Here is a 22,089-nt window from a genome sequence, read left to right as displayed (position 1 = left end):
GTCACTTTACCAACTTCATGTAGAATTAGAATTAAGAGTACACAGAAATCCAAGCAAAATGCTATTAGAAACATGCATTACTCAAAGTTTTAAATACTCTATGATATATATATACTGAATACTACAATGGAAACGTTTGAAAGCATTTTCTTCAAAAAACAGAAATGTGCCAAAATAAATGCTTTCTAATATTTAAGTATTCCATACTAACATGTGCAGCCCCAATTAGTTTTGCAAGATTGGGAACAGCATTAAATTACCTACCTTTGATGGTTTAAGTCTCGGAAGCCCAGTTCTATAAATCTTGAAGGGCCTTTCTCCACAGAAGTTAAATAATGTCAACAGTTTAGTAACAGTTTTGATAGGGAATAATTTAACAAAGCACAATATTTGAGCTAAAAACATGCAAATTTATAAAAGATAAATTTTCTTGAAGCTGCAAGATCTTAACTTATCTAGTATTGTAAGAAAGTACTAGCTCCTATGGAGAAAATGTCTAAATTGTACAATTAAAAAGAAATAGTCCCCCACCCTTTTAGAAGCAAAGCTAGGCCAAAATTGAATTAAGAATCCATGTTAAGTGCTAAAAAAAAAAAAAAAAATCAGATGGAGTAGTTGTGAAAAAAAATGTTTTTAATTAAATTGCAAAAATATTATGAATACTTGCAACAAAAGCTTGTTACAATACAAATTTCAAGATATTACAGCTTCAAGAAGAAATGTAGAAACCTTTGGTGGTTTCTTGTTTCTGCTTTAACAAAAATGTACAGAATTCAAAAAGGAGAAAAGAGAACAAAAAAACGAACAACAAAAACAAAAAAACCCCAACACCCCTGACTTACCACTGTTAGCTGCTAACATGTCAATCATTCGACCAGGTGTGCAAACAATAATTTCAGCACCTCTTTTCAGCTCAGCAATCTAATAAGAAAAGATGAAATTTTATAGTGTATTTATCACTAATGCTTCTTTACAAACTTGAAAATACTGACTAAGGTCCTTGCAGAGCTCCATAACATAAGACAGCCAGGTCTGATTAGAAGACACCAAAGCCTCCTGCTTAATTCTTTGGAATGCTGGAGCACTAATAAAGGAATAGGAAGCAGCAGAAAGACCACATGATGCTGTAACTTTGAATGAAAACCACAGGTTTTTACCAATTTTAATTTGACACAACTCCTCAAAACCAAGAAAGGAATATGAGAGAGCAGTAAATAAAGAAATTTGATAGATCAATGTTTTTCAAATTGAGATTTGTTTCCATTAGTGAATCACAAAATCAGTAAGTCACAACCTGCATTTTAAAAATGAAATAGAATGGAAAACACTAGACTTTGTTAGACATTATAAAACTTTGTTTGACTTCTATATAAATATGCATGCATGTACCACCTTATTTTGTAACTGTATTTACTACAGACTATGGCCAAAAAAACTGACACAGATAAACTTAGAAAACTAAGTTCAAGCGTTTAAAATAGCATTGGGATAACAAAAGCAAATATTCCCAAGATGTGTCTAAAATCTGAGAAGTCCTGGTGGTTTGGGGGTTAAATATGTTCAGAAAACGCCACTTAATTTATCCCATTTTTTTCTAGCATCACAATATACATTAGCTTATTAACAACTAAGAAGTCTTGCAGAAAAGAAAATTTTAACTTTGCATAGTCCAACATTTCCAAAACTTATTTGACCACAGAACCCAGTATTTTTCCTTCTTCTAGTTAAAGGAAAATATCTGATGACTAGCATTCTTTAGAAGACACATGGAGAAATGCCAATCTAAAGAGAGTGAATGAAGGTATGTTTAAATAATTCTCACTAAAATCATTTAAGAATGCAGATGAAACTCTGATATTAATACATCCCACTCAAAACCACCTTTTAAAGATGTCATTTAGATTAGAGAAAATAAATGTTGGTCCAGGAATCATAAGACCTAGATTCTAGGACAAAGTCTTACTAAGCTAAAGACTTTGGTCAACTTAACCTTTCTGAACATCTGTAAAATGGAAAAAATAATCTGCTTCCTTGAGCGGGGAAAGACAAGCACGGGAAAGCTAAGATATGAAAATGACTCAAAAATTCTAAAATATAACTTTAACATAATTCATTCTTACTATTATTTTCACACCTCATTTTAAAGATTTTAGAAGCAATCAATACAGAAAACACTAAAGCAAAAAATCACTTTTACATTATTAAGTCATTCAATTTTTAAAAAGACTGGAAAAACTGAATGTTCCTTTTATAACTACCTGCTCACTGATTCCTGTTCCTCCATAAACACAGACCACTCTAAGGCCCAAGGTCTTCGAAAACTTCTTACATTCTTTAGTAATTTGTAAAGCCAGTTCTCGAGTTGGAGTCATGATGACAGCTGAAAAGATAAATGTCAAAAGCCTAACCACCAAAATTCTTGAGAGGCTAAGCTTTATAGTGTTAAATTTAACCTCTGCAATCAAGTTCAGATCTTAGTCTAAATTTTGTTTTGTTTTATGCACCTTTGAAAATCCTATTTCGAAAGTTTTGTAATAGCAGAGATTGTGGTGAAGGATAATTTTAAGAAGGTTTTAAGAACATGCTATAGGAAGATAAATGAGAGTTAAATACCTTACTCAACCATCAGGAAAATACTTGGTTGAAAAGAATGCAAATCATTCTCAACTGCAAATCACAGAGCAAAGATAATCAAGTGACTCACTGTGCTGAAGAGCCTTGCCGTGGCTTCCGGAAACAACCTTGGTCTGAGGGGCACAGACAGAGGAGAAATATACTGTGCCCTCTGTTGCCAAGAGAGGAGTTGAACAACTTTCCAAAACCCTACTCAAATTTGGAGAACAGATCTCTGCCAAATGAATCAAGAAAACTGAATCTAAAGACCTAATCCTGAATGAAATGTTGGCACTACAGCCTTTTAAGGCCGAAAAAAGAAAGAAAAGAAAAATACACTCCCTACAATCTTCTATGTTGAGTTGATAGATCCACTGATACGGGCTAAGAACAAACCTCAACATAAATAAACAGATAGATGCACGAGGAGTCTACCTGCCGAGTCAGAGTTTAAAAACTGAGCTGTGCCAGGAGAGGCTGTTTTTGTACTTCTGAGATGTCACTCCAGAGCTCTGAAGATTCTCACTCCACCTGCTGGTAAGGGGAAATCAGCCCCAAAGTGCCAAATTTATAAAGGAAATGTACATAAAGACATCTTTATTGTTATAATTAACATTACAAAGCATCAGGTCTTTCTGATTAACGGACAACGAAGTTGTTAACTGAAAAAATAGTTTAATGAAAGGAATTGTACCTATTGGCCCCTCTCCTTCTTCTAATGACCTCTGATCCATGATGTGTCTAAACATAGGCAACAGAAAGGCAATGGTCTTTCCACTTCCTGTCTTGGCAATACCAATCAAATCTCGTCCAGACATTATAGCAGGAATCGCCTGGGTTTGGATTGGCGTAGGCTTTTCATAACCATGCCTTAAAAAGCAAACCAAAGGAAGACAAGGTAAGAACTGTGATCTCTGGGTCCCTCAAACTGTAAATAAAAGTTTTCCAAAATGTATATCCATACAATGAAAAGGAATGAAGTACTGAGACATTCTACATCATGGATGATGTAGAAATATTTGAAAATACTATGCTAATTGAAAGAAGCCAGTCACAAAAGACTATATTAGTATGATCTTATTTATATGAAATGTCCAGAATAGAAAAATCTATAAAAATAGTAGATAAGAGGTTGCCTAATGTGGAGGAGAAAGGAGAAAACTGACTACTAATGGATCCAGGCCTCTTTCGGGGATAATGAAAATATTCTAAAATTAGATTACGGTAATGACTGCACAACTCCATAAATATACTAAAAATCATCAAATTGTACACTTAAAGGGTAAATTTTATGGTATGTAAATTATATCTCAATAAAGCTGTTTAAGAAAAAATAATCAAGTTTTCCCATTAGAGTAAAAATGTAAGCAGAGGAATTATTTGCGTAAACGGCTATTTTTAGTAGCAAGATATTGAAAAATGTGGACAACTACTGAACACTTACTTTTTGAGAGAATTTAAGATCTTCATAGAAATCCCACACTGAACCCAAGATTTAATTGGTTTGGGGCAACCTTTTCCCTTGACAATAATGCCCTCCATTTCCAACCGAAATACATTCACTTCTACAAAACAAAATCCAGATTAAAAACTCTTAAATATTGTTCTAATAGTGCCTTCTACTTTTCAGTGAGGCATGGTAAGATTAAAAATTTTCAATTCTTTTCTAGTGCTCCTGAAGATAATTCCATAGAAAAGCTACGTGACAAAGCACTGAACAGCTCAGAGAGACAACTAAAGCGATTACTGTTGCAACCAATTAGGAACAAAAGAAACACTCCAATTTCTACAATTTGGCTTTTATTTTGACTTAAATTGTACCAGCAATAAAAGAACAATGATTGACAAGTAATACAACCACTTGTTCTTTAAGCAAGGGTTGCCCAGATTATCCTTATTCTATCAATATCACACAGATTCACATTGGTTCCTAACTCTCAAATATCAGAAAAGGTTAACAATATTTTATTTGCTAACTTCACATGAAGAGTATTTTCGATGCTAAAAATCTCAACTACATGAGCCAAACTAATTTTTCCTCATTTTTTTTTAATGTTTCCAAAAACACACTAATTCCTCACTGCTCCAAATCTTTGCGGATGTTGTCCTACCCTCTAGAATGACTTCTCGCCTTCTAGTTCCCTCTCATTTCTCCAGGTAAGCCAGGCAAATTCCTCCTACTCATACATCAACTCACAGGCCTATCAACATTCCTCCCAGGCAAGGTGAAGTGTACTCCCTCTGTTCCCACAATAACCAATAAATGAATAAAAAAATTCTACCCTCTTGAGACATTTTTGCCAGTTCTGGAACTTCAACATAAAAGTTTTTTCTGAATTGTTCATATTCAATTTTTCCATGATCCACTGGTTCTAGAAGCTTTCTCTGCTTTGTCTGATAACCTGTAAGGGCAGTCTGAAGATCAACTTCTTCCTCCTCTGACGAATACTATAATTAAAAAAGAAAAATTAAGAGCTAAATCCATTACTACTTTCTCCTATGGGAAGAAATATTCCTAGTTTTAAAGATCCTCCTCTCCTAGAAAATATTCTTTGGCTTTTACTTTATTTTCTGAATTTTCCAACTTAGTTTATTTTTTCTTTGCCCTTATAGAAAGCTATAATAACAATATAAAGCTAAAATAAAAAAATAATTTTAACACAGCTTTAATAAAGTTTTCCTATAGTTTTCTCTATATAAATCTTTACAATGAGTGCTAATAGGAAAAAAAAGTTTAATTTATTCTGTCACTTCATTTCTTCTCTCCCTATCCTATGTCTGGGATGAGCTGATGAGGGACAAGCGGGAATCAAAAAGTGGGCATACACTTGTGCAGCAACACGGATGAACCTAGAGAATATCATACTATGTGAATTTAGTCAGACAGAGAAAGACAAATATTATATGAGATCACTTATACGTGGAATCTAAAAAATAATACAAATGAATTTATTTGCAAAACAGAAACAGACGCAGAAAACAAACTTAGGGCTATCAAAGGGGAAAGGGGAAGGGGAGGGATAAATTAGGAGTATGGGATTAACAGACACAAACTGCTATACATAAAATAAACAACAAGGATTCACTGTATAGCACAGGGAACTATATGCAATATCATGTAACAACCGAAAATGGAAAAGAATCTAAAAAAAAAAAATATATATATATATACACACACGTGTGTATATATGTATATGTTTGTGTGTATGTGTATATATATGTATATATACCTATAGACAGATATATATATCTGAATCACTTTGCTGTATACCTGAAACTAACATTGTATTATAAATCAACTATACTTCAATTAAAAAAAAAAAAGTGGGCATACAGCAAGAGGTCAAAGATGTTAGAATGTTCTACCAATTTGAATATGCGGCTACAATACTGTTGAGAATAGCAAGAATTTCTCCTAAGAGTAACTGAAAAGCACACTTCCATCAATGCTTTCTTATAAATACTTCTAGGACAGTATCGCAAACAAAGTCAAAAATGAATGAAGGGGGCTTCCCTGGTGGCGCAGTGGTTGAGAGCCCATCTGCCAATGCAGGGGACACGGGTTCGAGCTCTGGTCCGGGAGGATCACACATGCTGCGGAGCAACTAAGCCCATGTGCCACAACTATTGAGCCTGTGCTCTAGAGCCTGCGTGCCACAACTCCTGAGGCCTGGGCGCCTAGAGCCCATGCTCTGCAGCAAGAGAAGCCACTGTAATGAGAGGCCCATGCACCGCAGCAGGGAGTAGCCCCCACTCACCACAACCAGAGAAGGCCCGCACACAGCAACGAAGACCCAACGCAGCCATAAATAAATAAATAAATAAAAATTAATGAATAATCACCTCCATGGCATCCTGGTCATTCTCCATTAGCTCACCTTTCTTCTTATCAGAATCTACGACTGCTTTTTTGGTTGTGACAACAGTGACAACTTTTGTGACTGTTGGCCCAGACTTCTAAAAAAAGAATATAAAACGTAAAGTTGAAACACAAATTATACACCAAATGAAACACAATGATAACTGTCACAATTTATAATTTCAATTAACTTAGTTGTTAGTGACAACCTAATGAAAAAACAAAAAGTGGTCTGCTTTCTCCTTACTGACTTGCTTGGATTTAAAAATGTAGGTACTTCCCTGGTGATCCAGTGGTTAAGAATCTGCCTTCCAATGCAGGGGATGTGGGTTTGATCCCTGGTCGGGGAACTAAGATCCCACATGCCGCAACTACTGAGCCCGCATGCCACAACTAAAGAAGCCCACACGCCACAACGAAGATCCTGCATGCCGCAACTAAGACCCAATGCAACCAAATAAATATTTTTAAAATTTTTTTTTAAATGTAATACAATTGCATTATATTTTGTAACACATTAATAATATAGGTAATGCAGTATATAATATATAATTTTATATAATATCATGTAATATAATTTATTTTAAAAATACTACTAAATGGTACTTTTCACTCATTCAACAAGCCAAATACTATTCTGGGACCTTAGGATAAATCAATAAACAAGACAGGTACGGTAAAGATCACTGCTCTTGGGACAGTTTTAGAAGAAGGAATAAACACAACAAAAAATTAATTTATATACTTTTTCAAAAGGTAATAAATGCTATTAAGAAAAAGAAAAACTAGAGTAAAGAGGATCAGGAGCATAAAAGATGGGAGTGCTGGAGAAGGACCTATTCAGGGCTTACTGAAGAGGACCTACTGAAGAGGACCAACTGAGAAGGCAACAAGTAAGAAAAAATACTAAACAAAGATGATGGCAGTTAACAGTGACTTCTAAAAGCACATTTGCAGTTAAAATTCACGAGTATCTCTGCTATTGAGAAAAGCATTGACACTTCTGAGATGGGGAAGGAAACAAAATCATTAACTTTATAAAACCATGCTCGTCAGCAGTAGGTCAATGCACCAATGAATTCAAGTTACCCAATTAGGAATGTAAATCTTTAAAAATAGGAGAAAATTCCATACCTTTTCATTTCCCCCACCACCTTTCACACTTCTCATATTAAACTTTTTTACTTCCTCTTTCACTTCTTCCATGTAAGCATCTAATGGATCTAACTCCTCACCCTCTATTTCATTTCCTTCCTTTTCAGCCTCTGCAGGATCATCTTCATCATCTAAAATATCAGAATACACTTTCTTTGAATTTGTGTTTCAAAAGGAAATTCTTCACAATGATACCACACCCCCCCCATTAAAGCCTTTTCTCTTACTACCCAAACACCTTCCTTACCAATTAACACAGGCACAACGCAGTTCAAATACTCACACTGGCAAGGTTTTAAATCTAGCAGGTATTAGTTTTGAATAATACTAATAAAAGAAATAAATTATAAATTATTAAACTGAAAAGAGGAAGAAAGACTAATATGTCTAAAAAATGGATCTCCAGTATTGTTTTACAACTACACTAGCAGAAGCAGAACTAAAAACTCTGTCTGCTAAAATGGTATGTTTATTTCTTGCAATTATCTTTCTTTAAATGACACAAAGAAAAAATAATAGCACATTCTTAATTAAAGACAATCTAATGTTTTTTACATAACTAAGATATCATCACCACTTAAAGGTATAATCCATTCATCTATTTAGTTCAACTTTCACAGAAAATGAAAAATTCACAGGAATTTTCACAGAAAATGGAGCAAAATTCCCTTTTCCTATAATATCTCACACTCTTCCACTTTACTAAAATGTTAAACATCAATATCAGATGTGGAGGGGAAATGTTTCTCTTATAATTTATGAAAAAATCAGAGGGACTTGAAAACATGCCCTTAACTTACCCTCATTACTAACATTGGAAGTAAAAAATTAAAGAGCTATTTACTGACTATGCCCATAAGCACCTAACTCTCCACTCTAAGGTAAAATCAGTGATCCTTACCAAACACTACTATACAATTTTAAAATTTAATGTAAACATTAAAGGGGCGTTTAAAAATCTCAAAATGAAACTAGTGATTCTACTTCTAGGTATATACCCAAAAGAACTGAAAGTTGGGACTCAATCAGATACTTGCACACCAATTCTCACAGAAGCATTATTCACAATACCCAAAAGACGGAAACTTATATATGCAGCAACAGATGAATAGGTAAACAAAATGCAGTATATATGTACCATGTAATACTATCCAGCCTTAAAAAAGAAGGAAATTCTGAGACATGCTACAACATGGATGAAACTTGAAGACACTTTGCTAAGTGAAATAAGCCAGACACAAAAAGACAAATATTGTATGATTCCACTTATATGCGGTACCTAAAATAGGCAATTCACAGAATCAGAAAGTGGATTTGAAGTTACCAGAAATGGGGGGGAGGGGGACAGGATGGAGAATTATTGTTGAATGAGATACAGAGTTTTTGTTTAGTTCTGGAAATGGACAGTGGTGAAGGTTGCACAAATGTGCTTAATTGTCACTGAATTGTACACTTAAAAATGGTTAAAATAGTAAACATTATGTTTTTCCACAATAAAAATGGCCTATTACTCATAATTCTAGAATATTCTACATGAATTGTTATATAGTCTATTAGTCTAACAAATCAATATACCATCATCATCTTCTAAACTCCACTTTTTCCCTTGTTTCATCTCTTCAATTTCCTTTTTCAGTTCCCCTATGTTTTCCATGGCTTTTTTACGTTGTTCTTCCCGCCATTTCTCTACCCTTTCTTTTCGCTTTCTCATTTCTTCTTCTAGCTTATTCTGGTCAAAGTTCTTAGGGGGAAAAAAAGAGAAATAGAGAGAGGGAAATAAGGATCAACAATTTTACTCCAAGTGACATTCCAGATAACTTCTCCAAAGTATAAAAAAAGGAAAAATAGATGTACACAAAACTCCTGAAAATAGATGTACACAAAACTCCTAAATTTAGACCAGATTTAGATCATACATCTTTTAAATATATTCAGGAATAAACTAGCAAAATGAAATCACAATAAAAAGCATCTTCAACTAAGAAAGCAGACACACTTCAAACACCATAAATTAATCTCATTTTAGTTACAAGCAATATGCACACATGAATTCAATTTCTCCCTCTAAGTGGAAACTAAATGAACTAGCAAGCAAAGTTCCCTAGTTATTAGTTATTCTCAACTTTAAATCCTCCAAACTCCTCCAAGACTGCCTCCATGAAAACCAATTTTCTATTACAAATTACTGAGTAAATGAAAGCTATTTATCAACATGATTAAGAAGTTTTGATCTTTTAGCCTTTAGGTCTAGGTTTCCTAGGAACAGCCATTCTAAACCCTGTATCAAGATTATTAATAATACTCTTAAAAGGAGAGAGCAAATCATTTGCACAGTCATAATCAGGGACTTAAAGATTAAGCATTATAGAAATCAAAATTTTAGACACGCTATCTTACAGGTAGTTATGGAAATACACATGTATAAAAGTGAAAGAAAATATTAATAAATGATAATGATGATGGCATTTTGGGCACCTAGGATTACAGAGAATTATTTCTGACTTTCCAAGTATTTTATAATATAGTTATATTATGTTTGTATTAACATAGTAAGTTTATTTCTTAAACAAACAAAAAGCTTTGATCCTGAATTTATATCCTTTATAATTCCATCCTCTCTGAAGATGAGCCCCAGAAAGCTTATGTGTTTTTCTCAAGATCACCCACTCATTCAAGACTAGTAGAAACTAGATCAGAAACCAGACTCCCAGACTTCTTGTGTTATACCTTTTCTTAGATACACTGCTCAGAAAGCAGGTCCCTTAAAAAAAAAAAACACTAAACAAATAGAACTCAAAAAAAAAAAAGAGGGCTTCCCTGGTGGCGCAGTGGTTGAGAGTCCGCCTGCCAATGCGGGGGACATGGGTTCGTGCCCCGGTCTGGGAAGATCCCACATGCCATGGAGTGGCTGGGCCTGTGAGCCATGGCCGCTGAGCCTGTGCATCTGGAGCCTGTGCTCCTCAATGGGAGAGGCCACAACAGTGAGAGGCCCGCGTACCACAAAAAAAAGAAAAAAGAAAAAAAAGTGAAGCTATAATATATTCTAAAATGGGCAAAAGATATGACTAGGCATTCTAAGAAAAGTGCAAATAGTAAATAAACTGAAAATACCTTATTTAATTATTAGTTTACATTATGTTCATAGCACTTAAAAATATTTACTCATATTTAAAGATATGCAACTCAAAATAACAAGAAACCAACTACACTGGCAAAAATTAAGTTTTGAAATATCCATGTTAGCAAGAATGTGAAGAAACAGACATTTTCATATGTCTAAAATTGTAAAACTTATACAACTTTTTTGGAGAGTAATTTGATACTATTCATCAAAATGTTAAATGTATACAGCCAGCCCTCTGTGTCTGTGAGTCCACATCCTCAGAATTCAACAAACTGTGGATCAAAAGTATTCAGGAAAAAAAATTCCAGAAAGTTCCAAATATCAAAACTTGAATTTGCCCCATGCTGGCAACTGTTCACATAGCATTTACATTATGTTTACAACTATTCACACAGCATTTACGCCATATTAGGTATCATAAGTAATCTAGAGATGACAATGTATGCGGGGAGGATATGTGTAAGTTATACTACATCATTTTATATAAGGGACTTGAACATCTGAAGATTTTGGTATCTGCAGGGGTCCTATAACCAATGCCCCTAGGATACTAAGGGAAAGCTATATATATATATATACCCACTGACAAAGTCATTTATTTTACTGATACCAATTTACCCTATACTATATTCACAAAACACATGTGTACAAGGATTAATATATCATTGTTTGTAACTACAGACTGGAGACAGCCTAAATATCCATCTACTTTTTTTCAACAAAACACTATGCAGGCATTACAAACAACAAGCTCTACCTCTGTATGCAGCTACAGAAAGATATCCAATATTTAACAAATGAAAACAGAAAGGCATTCTACTTCTTAAGTTAGATAGTTCGTATACTGCTATTTATTACTCTTAAGACCTTACATATTGAAAAAATAATTCATAATTTAAAAGTGACAAAAAGCAAGGCACAGAATAGTGCATATAGTATGATCACATTTTGCACATAAAATTAGATAATTTGTATAGATATGCAACTTTTTTCTGAAAAATTTTCTCATGGGACAACTATTATTTTACCTGTTTATTTTACAAATCTATTATCATCTACTTAAAAATAAAACACACAGCATTAAAAAACAAGAATTTGTCACTACAGGAACAAATTTGATATTATACGATTACTTATGTTAGTAAACATACACCAGCATCCTTTTCTTTTTCATCCTCTTTGTCATCTTTGTCTTTTTTCTTCTCTTTAGAACTTTCCCCACTATCTGTTTTCTCTTTGGACCTAGACCTACCAAAAAAGAGAGAGACAGAGAGGGACATCATCTATTTGTTTTTGGAAACATTAATTTTAGAATACTTAGACTTGTATTTTACTTTTTATGTAAGAAATAAACTTCCAAGAGTCAACTGAATTTTTATATACCATTAATAAACACTTTGGAAATAAAATGAAGAATTATTCCCATGAAACTAACTGCAAATATTATTAGATACCTGGAAATTGACCAAAGGAAAACTGGACACAGCATATAAAAATAATTACAAAATTTAAATAACAAAATTAAAATTTAACAAATGGAGAAATACACGAAGACATTAATAGTCTACAAGACAACTGATATATGTAATAATATTTAAAATCCCAACAGGCGGGGCTTCCCTGGTGGCGCAGTGGTTGAGAGTCCGCCTGCTGACGCAGCGGACACGGGTTCGTGCCCCGATCCAGGAAGATCCCACATGCCGCGCAGCAGCTGGGCCCGTGAGCCATGGCCGCTGAGCCTGCGTGTGCGGAGCCTGTGCTCCGCAACAGGAGAGGCCACAGCAGTGAGAGGCCTGCGTACCGCAAAAAAAAAAAAAAAATCCCAATAGGCTTGCATTTTGACCCTACTTAGGGCATCTAATAATGAATAAAATCCCTTAATTGTAATGTAATCAAATTAGTTGACCTTTTTCCCTCCTTTATGATTGGTGCTTTTTAAAGCATCTTAGAAATTTTTCCAACTTTGATGAAGATACTCTAGAGGTAAAGAAGATATTCTCTAGTACAAACTCCTAAAAAGTTTATAGCTTTGCCATCTAATTTGGTTTTTAATCTGTTTGGAAATGCTTTTTGCGCACAGAATGAGGTAGCCGGTCCTATTTTATTAAGGAGAGCAAATGTCCCTAACACCATTTATTGGAAAATCTTTTTCCTACTATTTACAATGTCACCACTGTCATTTATCAAATGACCTTATATGTGTGGATCTGATTCTGAGTTCTTTATATGGTTCCAGTGATCTACTTGTCTATCCTTACAATAAAGCAACACTCTTAATTTCTATAACTTTATGACAACTCTTGATACCTGGTAGTGCAAGCCCTCATAACTTGTTCTTCAAAAGTGTTTATGCCCTTTGCATTCCTAATTTTATAATCAGCTTATCAAATACTTTTCTATTCATGTCTGCTAAGAACTTTTAAACATCAATGTATGTTGAAGTTAATAAGATGCTTTTCCTGAATCTACTTAGATAACCAAGACTTTTCTCCTTGAATCTTATTAATGTAGAGGATCATACTGATTGATTTTCCAATGTTAAACCAACCTTCCATTCCTGGAATAAATCCAACTAGTTTATGATTGTATTATCTTTTTTATATATTGTTAAAAGCAGCATGCTAATCCTTTATGTTTAGACTGAGTATAGCCTATAATCTTTTTTCACACTGCCCTTGTCAGGTTTTCCTCAATCATCTTATTAATTTTCTTCATTTTATGAATGTTTCTTCTTTCTTAAGTCTTTGTTCCTCAAAAGTATCATTACAGAGTAAAAAGACAAACCAGAGTAATATATCTGCCCCTCACATAAATGACAAAAAACAACTATCCAGAATATTTAAAAACAAACCCCCCTATAAATCAAGTTTTAACGACAGAAACAACCCAATAGGAAAATAAGCAAAACATTTAAACATGTACTTTAGAAAAAAGGAAATCTGAATGACCAAGAAACATATGAAAAAGTGTTCAACTTCATTAGTAATTAAGGAAATGCAAATTAAAACCATAATGATATTGCTATTACATGTCTAACAAATAAACAAAAATCAAAAGGACTGACAATACCTAATACTGGCAAGGGTATGGAGGGATACAATTCTCATATACTGCTGGAAGTATAATTAGTACAAACTCCTTGGAAAGCATTTCGGATTACTTAGTTAAAATGAAGCTATGTTTATTCTATGACCATGTAACTTCACTCCTATATATATATACCTAAGGGAAACTCATACACATGTATACTAGGATATATATACAAAAATGTTCATAATAGCCCCAAAGTTAAAACAACCCAAACATCCATCTCAGTAGAATGGATAAATAAATAGTGGTATATTTATACCACAGAATAGTGTTCAGCAATAAGAATAAACTACTGTTATGAGCAACACAGATAACTCTCGATGTTGAGCAAAAACGCAAAAGAAGACAAGACTCATTCATGTAAAGTTAAAAAACATATAAATCTAGACTATTCTTTTTCCAGTTATACACACAGGTGGTAAAACTATAAGGAAACAATTAGGACACAAATTACTAGCACAAAAGTCAGGAGTGGTTTTTTTTGTGTGTGTACACGGGCCTCTCACTGCTGTGGCCTCTCCCGTTGCGGAGCACAGGCTCTGGATGCGCAGGCTCAGCGGCCATGGCTCACGGGCCCAGCCACTCCGCGGCATGTGGGATCTTCCCGGACCAGGGCACAAACCCATGTCCCCTGCATTGGCAGGCGGACTCTCAACCACTGTGCCATCAGGGAAGTCCCCAGGAGTGTTTTTATATAAGGAAGGAGGGAGCTGGGTTAGGGAAGGGACATGGAGGGCTTCCGGGGGTACAGAAAATGTTCTATTTCTTGACTTCGGTGGCAGTTACATGGATCTTGCTTTATAATTATTTAATAAGCTGCATGTTTATATTTCACTCATTTCTCTGAATTTATATTTTAAAATTTAAAATAATCCCAATGGGCATTATTACACTGACCTTGACAAAATAAAAGTAAAATTTATAAAGTAAAATAAATGACATGGAAAAAATCCTCATTAACTAATATGGAGAAAACAGAGCAAACAGAACAAATCCATACATCCCGTGACACCACTTTAGAAACAATAATGGCAAAGAACAAACCACTAACAAGAGAAACAAAAAGAGTAAATGTATTATGTCTAATAGACATAAATAATATCTCAAAATTGAATGGTACTGACATCTTAAGGAAACAGGTACATTTAACTTACAAGAGCAAAGTTCACCCATTATGAATAGCAAATCAGCAATACACACCATGAGTAAAAAAGTTATTTGTCAATCAACATTGGAAATGCCAAGAAAATAATTTCAAAGGAAAAAACATAGTTCCCACAAAGATGTATATAAAATGCATTTCTGACCATTAATAGCAGATATTAAATAAAAGAACAATGCATTATGAGTGTTAAAACTAATAGAATCTAGCATTTTCTAAAAGCATTACAAGCTTTATAACCTATTGAAATAATTCAGCTAACAGCTCACAGCAGCAGCCAAATTCAGTATTTATAAAGATTTTTTTAAAAAACTGTAGGGAAGAGAGACAGTTCCCAACCTACCTATTCTCAGCTTTCTTGCTTTTATTGCCAGGACTGGAGGATCGGGATCTCCGGCCCCGGCTTCTACTCCTCGAACGTCTCCTGTCTCGACTTCGAGATCTTCTTCGCTCTCGACTTCGATCTCTCTCTCTACTTCTGGAACGCCTGAAAGGGGACACTTCATTTATTCTATGACCAAGTGGAACGTCTACTTCAGACCATGGTTCTGCCTCATGCTGAAAGAAGCTTCTTAATTATTACCATTATTAAAGACAGATTTCAATTAACTATCACATCAGCTAAACAGGGAACAAGTAAAGCCAGTCCTTACAAGTGGTCAATGAAATAAATGATACTAATTTCAAAGCGATGTTTGTTGAAAAACAGGAAATATGTAACAAGAGCTATTTGAAATTTATGACCTATAGCAGAAAATCTAAATTTCAAAGACAGCTGAAACCTAAGTATAAGGATGGGCAGAATGGGGCTGTGGAAAGATCACAGATATGAAAATTAGGAGACAAGAATTTCTACCCTGGTACTATTAATTAGTGACATACATAGGGCAGATCAACTCTCTGGGTCTCAGTTTCCTCATCTGTAAAATATGGAGACTTCCCCAAATAATCTCAAAATCCTTCTTGCTCTAAAATCTTGTGATTCTTTCACACCAAAAAGTCAAAGACCAAATCTTTAACGACCAATTTCACTTAACAAGTACTTGACTGAATTGTATGAAACTGTTCCTGGTACCACATAATATAAAATTGAATGAGTTAGTGTTATCCACATTGTTACGAGTGAATATTTTCCCTAAGTACCAGATGACACTTTTGCAATCTCTCCTTCCAATGTCTGAAAAAGATAAAGTCAAAGTTCTTTCTGTGATCAGTTCACAGCACCTGTATAACCTTGTCTTCTTTCCCATTTTAATGAGAAATCTTTTTTTGGTGTGGGGAAGATTACTTTTATTTAGAGACTGTTTTCTACCTCTACAAGTTATGGCTGCTTGGGCGGTACCATGGAATATTTAATCAAGTTTAAAAAAATTAGGATGTTCTTTGGTTAAATCTAAAAAAGTTCTTTAAAATAGTTTCAAACAGAGTATGGAGATGGCTCTGCCCTGTTTCCTTCTCCTGTCAGCTCTAGCAGTTGCTCTGAAGACAGGGGTCAGCTTTCTTGGGACAGGATTAGACTAGAACCCCCCTGATGGCATATTACATTAGCTTTTACTTCACTGTTGAAAATGACAGTGGAAAGGGGAAAAAAAATACTGTTTGAAAGTTCTTGTTCTAGGCAAATCACTTCTGTACCTCATCAAACAAGCTGGGGTAAAAGTAGAGGGCCTGCAAAGGGGCCACTAAATTCTAGTCCAAAATTTTTGAAGAAGCCTGATTTAGCTGAGAAGGTCCAATTTATCAAGAGTCCTGTGGAGATTAATGTCTTACCTCAGACGCTTCCTGTCTCTTGACCGAGATCTTCTTTTATCCCTGCTACGAGACCTCTCTCTCCTTCTATCTCTATCCCTGCTTCTAGACCTTCTGTCATCTCCACGTTTACTTCTTTTGTCTGAGGGTGAGCGACTTCTAGATCGACTTCCAGAGCGTCCCCGTGATGCTGATCGCTTCCGATAGTGGCTAGATTATTAAGTTAAAGATTAAGCTTAGCAAACACAGTTTCTATTACATTTTATTTATTTTATTGTTTTCTAAAAAAAATCTCAGCAGATAAATTAAACATTGAAAGGACTTCTTATACGTAAACTTTTTTAAAAGTAGGGGGAAAGAATGAACTCTTCTGCTACAGCATACTGTCCTGAAAAAGAAGGAAGGACAGTAAGCCAAAGAGACCAAGTTCCTGCCTTTGGGCCTCAAGCAGCTTGCATTCTGGTAAAGGAAGAGAGGACAGGCAAGTAAAGAAATAAGTATACAATATGTATTTGGTGGTACGGAGAAAAACCGATGAAAGTAAAGGAAAAAGAGAGACAGTGGGAGGTAGGAAGTTTGCTCCTTTACACCAGGTGATTAGAGAAGGCCTCACTAATAAAGTGCCATTCAGAGGTTTGAAGGAAGTAAAGGAAGGAACCATGGAGATATGTGAGGGAGAAACTTTCCAGGCAAAAGGCACAGTAAGTGCAAAGACCCTGAAGAGGAACCTTGATTGGTGTGTTTACGGAACAGCAAGGAACCAGATGTGGTTGGAGTTGAATGAGTGAGAGAAAGTGTCATGAGATGAGGTCAGAGGTACAGCATGGTAGCCAAATGTGGAGAGCCTTAAAGTCTTATAAGGACTTTCTCTTTTACTTTGAGAAAAGATGAGAAACTATTGGAAGATTTTAAGCAGAGGCGTGACATAACCCCCCTACTATTTTTAAAGCATTACTCTGGCTGCTGAGGGGAGAACAAACCAAAGAAAGGCAAGGACAGAAGCAGGGAAAACAGGTAGAATGCTACAGCAATCGTCCAAGTAAGGGACAGCATTGACTTGGATCAGAATGTCTCGTGTAGAATTGTTGAGAAGTGTCAAACTCTAGATATTTTAATGACTAATTAAATGTCAAGTGCAACAGCGAATCTAGTACACAAGCCAGGCAAGGCAGAGAAGTGGGGGAGAAGGCCGAAGAGATAGAAAGGACCTTCTTGGGAAGGGCCCTGAAGGCTGTGCTGAAGAGTCTCACTTCATCTTGGAAGCAGTAAGAACCAACAGACATGAAAGCAAAGAAATGACATAATCTTATGTTAATTTCAGAAGTGTCACTCTGGCTGCAGTGTGGAATCAACTGGGAGCGCAAGATCAGAGGAAGGTAACGAGGCAGGTGTAGCAGTCTGAGTAATAAATGATTAGGGCCTGAATTAAGTCAGGGAGAGCAGGAATGGTGACTGGGTGCAGTATCTAATTAGATGTAGGCAGCAAGAGAGAAGAACCAGTCAAATAAATATCACTTCCAGGTTTCCGGTCTGGGTGGCCAGATGAACAGCAATGCTTTCACAGAGATTTAAAAGACCTTTACACGAATTTTCTGTAGTTATGGAAATACTCTTTATCCAGGTGATGGTTACACGGTTCATATATGAGCTAAATTTCACCAGCTCTACCCTTAAGCGTTGACCATTTCCCTGAATATTAATTATACCTCAGTAAACTACTATTACCTTACTTATTATTTATATCCTAGATATAAATGATCTTTCAGTCACAGCTAAACATTAAGCAAATATGCACATTTAAGATAAAAATCTCAAGGTCCCAAACCAGGTAACAATCTGAAATGTTGAAGAGATATCAGAGTTCTAATAAAACCTCCCAGTTCTCAGTTTAAAAAGGATAAAAAACACATAACAAAGAAAATTTAAATCTATGTGCGAAATAAATGCCCATGCAACAAGCATTTACTGTAGTCCAAAACAAACCTAGTCACGTAGTATTGAAGGCGATGTAAAAATGTTTGGCCACACGCTCCTTTCAATTAAGAAAATACCACACGCGCACAAAAAACTAAAGTAGAGAGCGACAGGGGCCAAAGAAATGTTGCAAACGCGAAGTGGTGAGAAATTCAACTAAGGTCGCTATTGACTAAGGCGATACGGGTAAGCTCCGCGGAAATGGCGGGATGTAGTTGACGTCCCGGAGGTGTGTTCCCGCTCCAAGGGCTCGAACCGGCCCATGGCCGTGTAAGGGAACCCTGTGCCCGCCGCCGACCCAAGCACACCCACTGCCTCAGCCGAGGTCCCCCAGCCCCTCTAGTAGCCGCGGGCAGCGCTGGCCGCACGTGCGGTCGCACCGGGCCAGGCCCGGCCCCGCGGCCACCTCGATCCCGCCTGAGGAAGGGACTCGCCCGCTCGCCCGCCCAGCGCGCCGCCTCACCGTGACTCCCGGCCCATGCCGCAGGCCGCGGGAAAGCGGCGCCCTTCGGGATCACGCGCAGGAGAACCGGACAAAGTAGGAGGCCGCACAACCCTCAGCACGCCGGGCGAGGAACAGCACTAACAAGCTGCAGCAGCCACAGCGGTAGCCACCATCCGAACGCGGCCAACGAAAACAGGACGTGCTGGCGCCAGCGGCAGGAGGAAGGAAAAAGCGGGCCGGAAGCGGCTATCGTTCCACAGCGTCCCCTCTCGTCTGGAGGCCGCACAGTGCCGGCTGCGCCTAAAGCGGTTGCCTCGGCCGGGTTTTCCCTGCACAGCCGCGGAAGCCCCCGCGCCTTGGTGCGGTAGAGGGTGGTGCCTCGGCCGCCATGCAAGCCCTGGGAGGGTCTTTCCTACAGAGGGCACTGAAACGCCATAAGCAACCCCGAGCTGCCCCAGGAAGTGTACTGACATCTAAGCGATGCTACAAACATCTCCATTCACTCTCATCATTTCTACGTGCATTCATTTAAACATATTGTTACGTGTCAGGCATGTTCTACCTTCCAACGAGCTTTCAATCGCGTGGCAGACATAGGCATTAACAAAAACACAAGCAGATGTAATATAACAGAAAAGAGATTCTACCATAGGAAAGGGGTTCAGAAAAAGAGTTCCCTAAGGAAGTGACCTTTGAGGTATGATTTGAAGACTGAATAGGAGTTAACTTGGTGAAGAGGACGAAGAGCTAAAAATACGTTACACAAGATTATGGTTCTCAACACTGCCTGCGCTTGGGAGCTTAAAAATACATATACGGATGCGTGTGTTCCATTCTGATACTCTAATGTGATTGGTCTGGAGTGCTTCCAGTGCACTGGGAATTTTAAAGCTTCCCAGGTGATTCTGAAGTACAGTCCGGTCAAGGCGAAGAACGACTCGCCTAGTGGAACTTACGCTGCAATGTTGTTTTAGCAGAAAGCTGTAAAGGCGTTGGGGACAGGCTCTCACTTACTTTACGTGCTTCTGTACTATTTTATGTTCTTACACATACAGATGATAGAAAAGTTCCATATTTTGACTGTGGCAGTCATTGCATGGATGTTTGTCAAGATTCATTGAACTGTACGCTTTATTTTTATTTTATTGTTATTTTTTTTGGCCGTGCCCCACAGCCTGCGGGATCTTAGTTCCCCAACCCGGGGGCCCTGCAGCGGAAGCGTGGAGTCCTAACCACTGGACGGCCAGTGAGTTCCCTGAACTGTATGCTTTAAATTGGTGTGTTTTATTGTATGTAAATCTTACCTCGATAAATTTGAATTTTTAAAAAATGAAACCAACGAGTTTAAGACTCTAAGACTGGCTTCTGCTCTTCCTCTGTGATTTATTGCCCACCTGTGGCTGCAGGGCAGACCATGCCGAGTAAGGAAGGCCTGAGCCAATATATGACAGAATGGACACCAATGAGGGTCAGGTATGAGAGCCATTGTAAATTGCTTGTATGAGGGCTGAAGGTAAGGAGTGTGGAGACACTGACAAGTGGTCAGATTCTGGATGTATTCCACAGGCAGCTTTCCAAACACTAATTGATAAAATGGATGTGAACTGCAAGGGTAAGGGAGGAATAAAGATGACTCCCAGGTTTTGATCCGAGCTACTCTGGATTGTGGTGAATTTGTGGAGATGAAAAAGGCCTGGGTGCAGCAGATTTGGTGGGAAAAGGAGAGAAAATCAGTGTTTCTGCCTACCAGATATCCAGAAGGAGATAATGGCTGAAAGGAAATATATGAGTCTGGAGTTCAAAGGAGAAATAGAGATTGGAGAGATAAGGGTCATAAGCACTTTATAGAATGTATAATACAGATCTTCCTCAACTTAGGATGGGATTACATCCTGATAAACCCATCTTAAGTTTAAAATACTACAAGCGGAAAATGCATTTTAATATGCCTAACCTACCCATCATAACTTAGCCTAAAAAAAATAAAAAATAAAATAAAAAATAACTTAGCCTAGCCTACCTTAAACGTGTCAGAACACACACATTAGCCTGCAGTTGGGCAGAATCATCTAACACAAAGCCTATTTTATAATAAAATGTTGAATATCTCATGTAATTTATTGAATATTATACTGAAAGTGAAAAGCAGAACAGTTTTAAGTGGATCATCATGGACTGGGATCTGCAACTCTCTGCCACTGCCCAGCGTCACTATAGAGTATCATACTGCAGATGGCTAGCCCAGGAAGAGATCAAAATTCGAAATTCAAAGCGCGGTTTCTAACGAATGTGTCACTTTGACACCAACATAAAGTCAAAAACTTGTAAGTCAAATCACCCTAACTTAGGGACTTTCTGTATACGGTATTTGAAGCCAAGGAACTGGATGACGCCATGCAAAAACTGATATAGCTGGAACAGATTTTTTTAAATCACTTACTCAAATTTCTTGATTTTAAGGGAGAATACTGAGACATGGGAAACAAATTTAATCCCAGATCACTAATCTTCTTGGAATCTAAACTGGAACCAGAACCCAGGCATCTGATACCCAGGCCAGAGCTCTTTCCAAGATACTTCATTTCTAACTCCCTTTTTTTAAAAAATAGTTTTATTTTCTTTTTTAATATTCATTTATTTAGTGGCTGCCCCAGGTCTTTAGTTGCAGCATGCAGGATCTTCAGTTGCAGCATGCATGCAGGATCTAGTTCCCTGACCAGGGATCGAACCCCAGCCCCCCACACTGAGAGTGCAGAATCTTAAACACTGGACCACCAGGGAAGTACCTCTAACTCCCTTTTAAGAGAACATATTCACGTGACAATTCTAACTGGCTTTTTGTGCCCACAGCATATTTACAGTAAGTTCACAGCATTTCTATGTCCTTGAAGAAACTACTTTTATCTATTAGCAGAGGT

The 22,089-nt window shown here is 36.8% G+C and overlaps 1 protein-coding gene across 3 annotated transcripts in view; it reads right to left on the bottom strand.

Moving 5' to 3' along the window:
* The window catches only part of DDX46 (DEAD-box helicase 46), a 62,529-nt gene extending 43,152 nt beyond the window's left edge, over positions 1-19,377 (bottom strand). For all 3 annotated transcript variants that reach the window (XR_010942112.1, XM_067731786.1, XM_067731787.1), the window contains exons 1-12: positions 19,190-19,377; positions 16,774-16,962; positions 15,347-15,490; positions 11,903-11,999; positions 9,203-9,368; positions 7,607-7,758; positions 6,457-6,570; positions 4,896-5,061; positions 4,058-4,178; positions 3,308-3,483; positions 2,259-2,380; positions 843-921 (exon numbers count right to left, since the gene is read on the bottom strand). Coding sequence is in view for 2 of the 3 variants with exons in the window: in XM_067731786.1 (XP_067587887.1) it covers positions 843-921; positions 2,259-2,380; positions 3,308-3,483; positions 4,058-4,178; positions 4,896-5,061; positions 6,457-6,570; positions 7,607-7,758; positions 9,203-9,368; positions 11,903-11,999; positions 15,347-15,490; positions 16,774-16,962; positions 19,190-19,206 (1,543 nt within the window). In the remaining variant the exon portion in view is untranslated. The remainder of the gene's footprint in view (positions 1-842; positions 922-2,258; positions 2,381-3,307; positions 3,484-4,057; positions 4,179-4,895; positions 5,062-6,456; positions 6,571-7,606; positions 7,759-9,202; positions 9,369-11,902; positions 12,000-15,346; positions 15,491-16,773; positions 16,963-19,189) is intronic.
* Positions 19,378-22,089: the final 2,712 nt, after the last annotated feature.

Source organism: Pseudorca crassidens, chromosome 3 (genome assembly GCF_039906515.1).
Source record: "Pseudorca crassidens isolate mPseCra1 chromosome 3, mPseCra1.hap1, whole genome shotgun sequence".
Lineage (NCBI taxonomy): Eukaryota > Metazoa > Chordata > Mammalia > Artiodactyla > Delphinidae > Pseudorca > Pseudorca crassidens.
The sequence above is the reverse complement of the archived record's forward strand: the minus strand, read 5'-3'. Positions and strand labels throughout refer to the sequence as shown.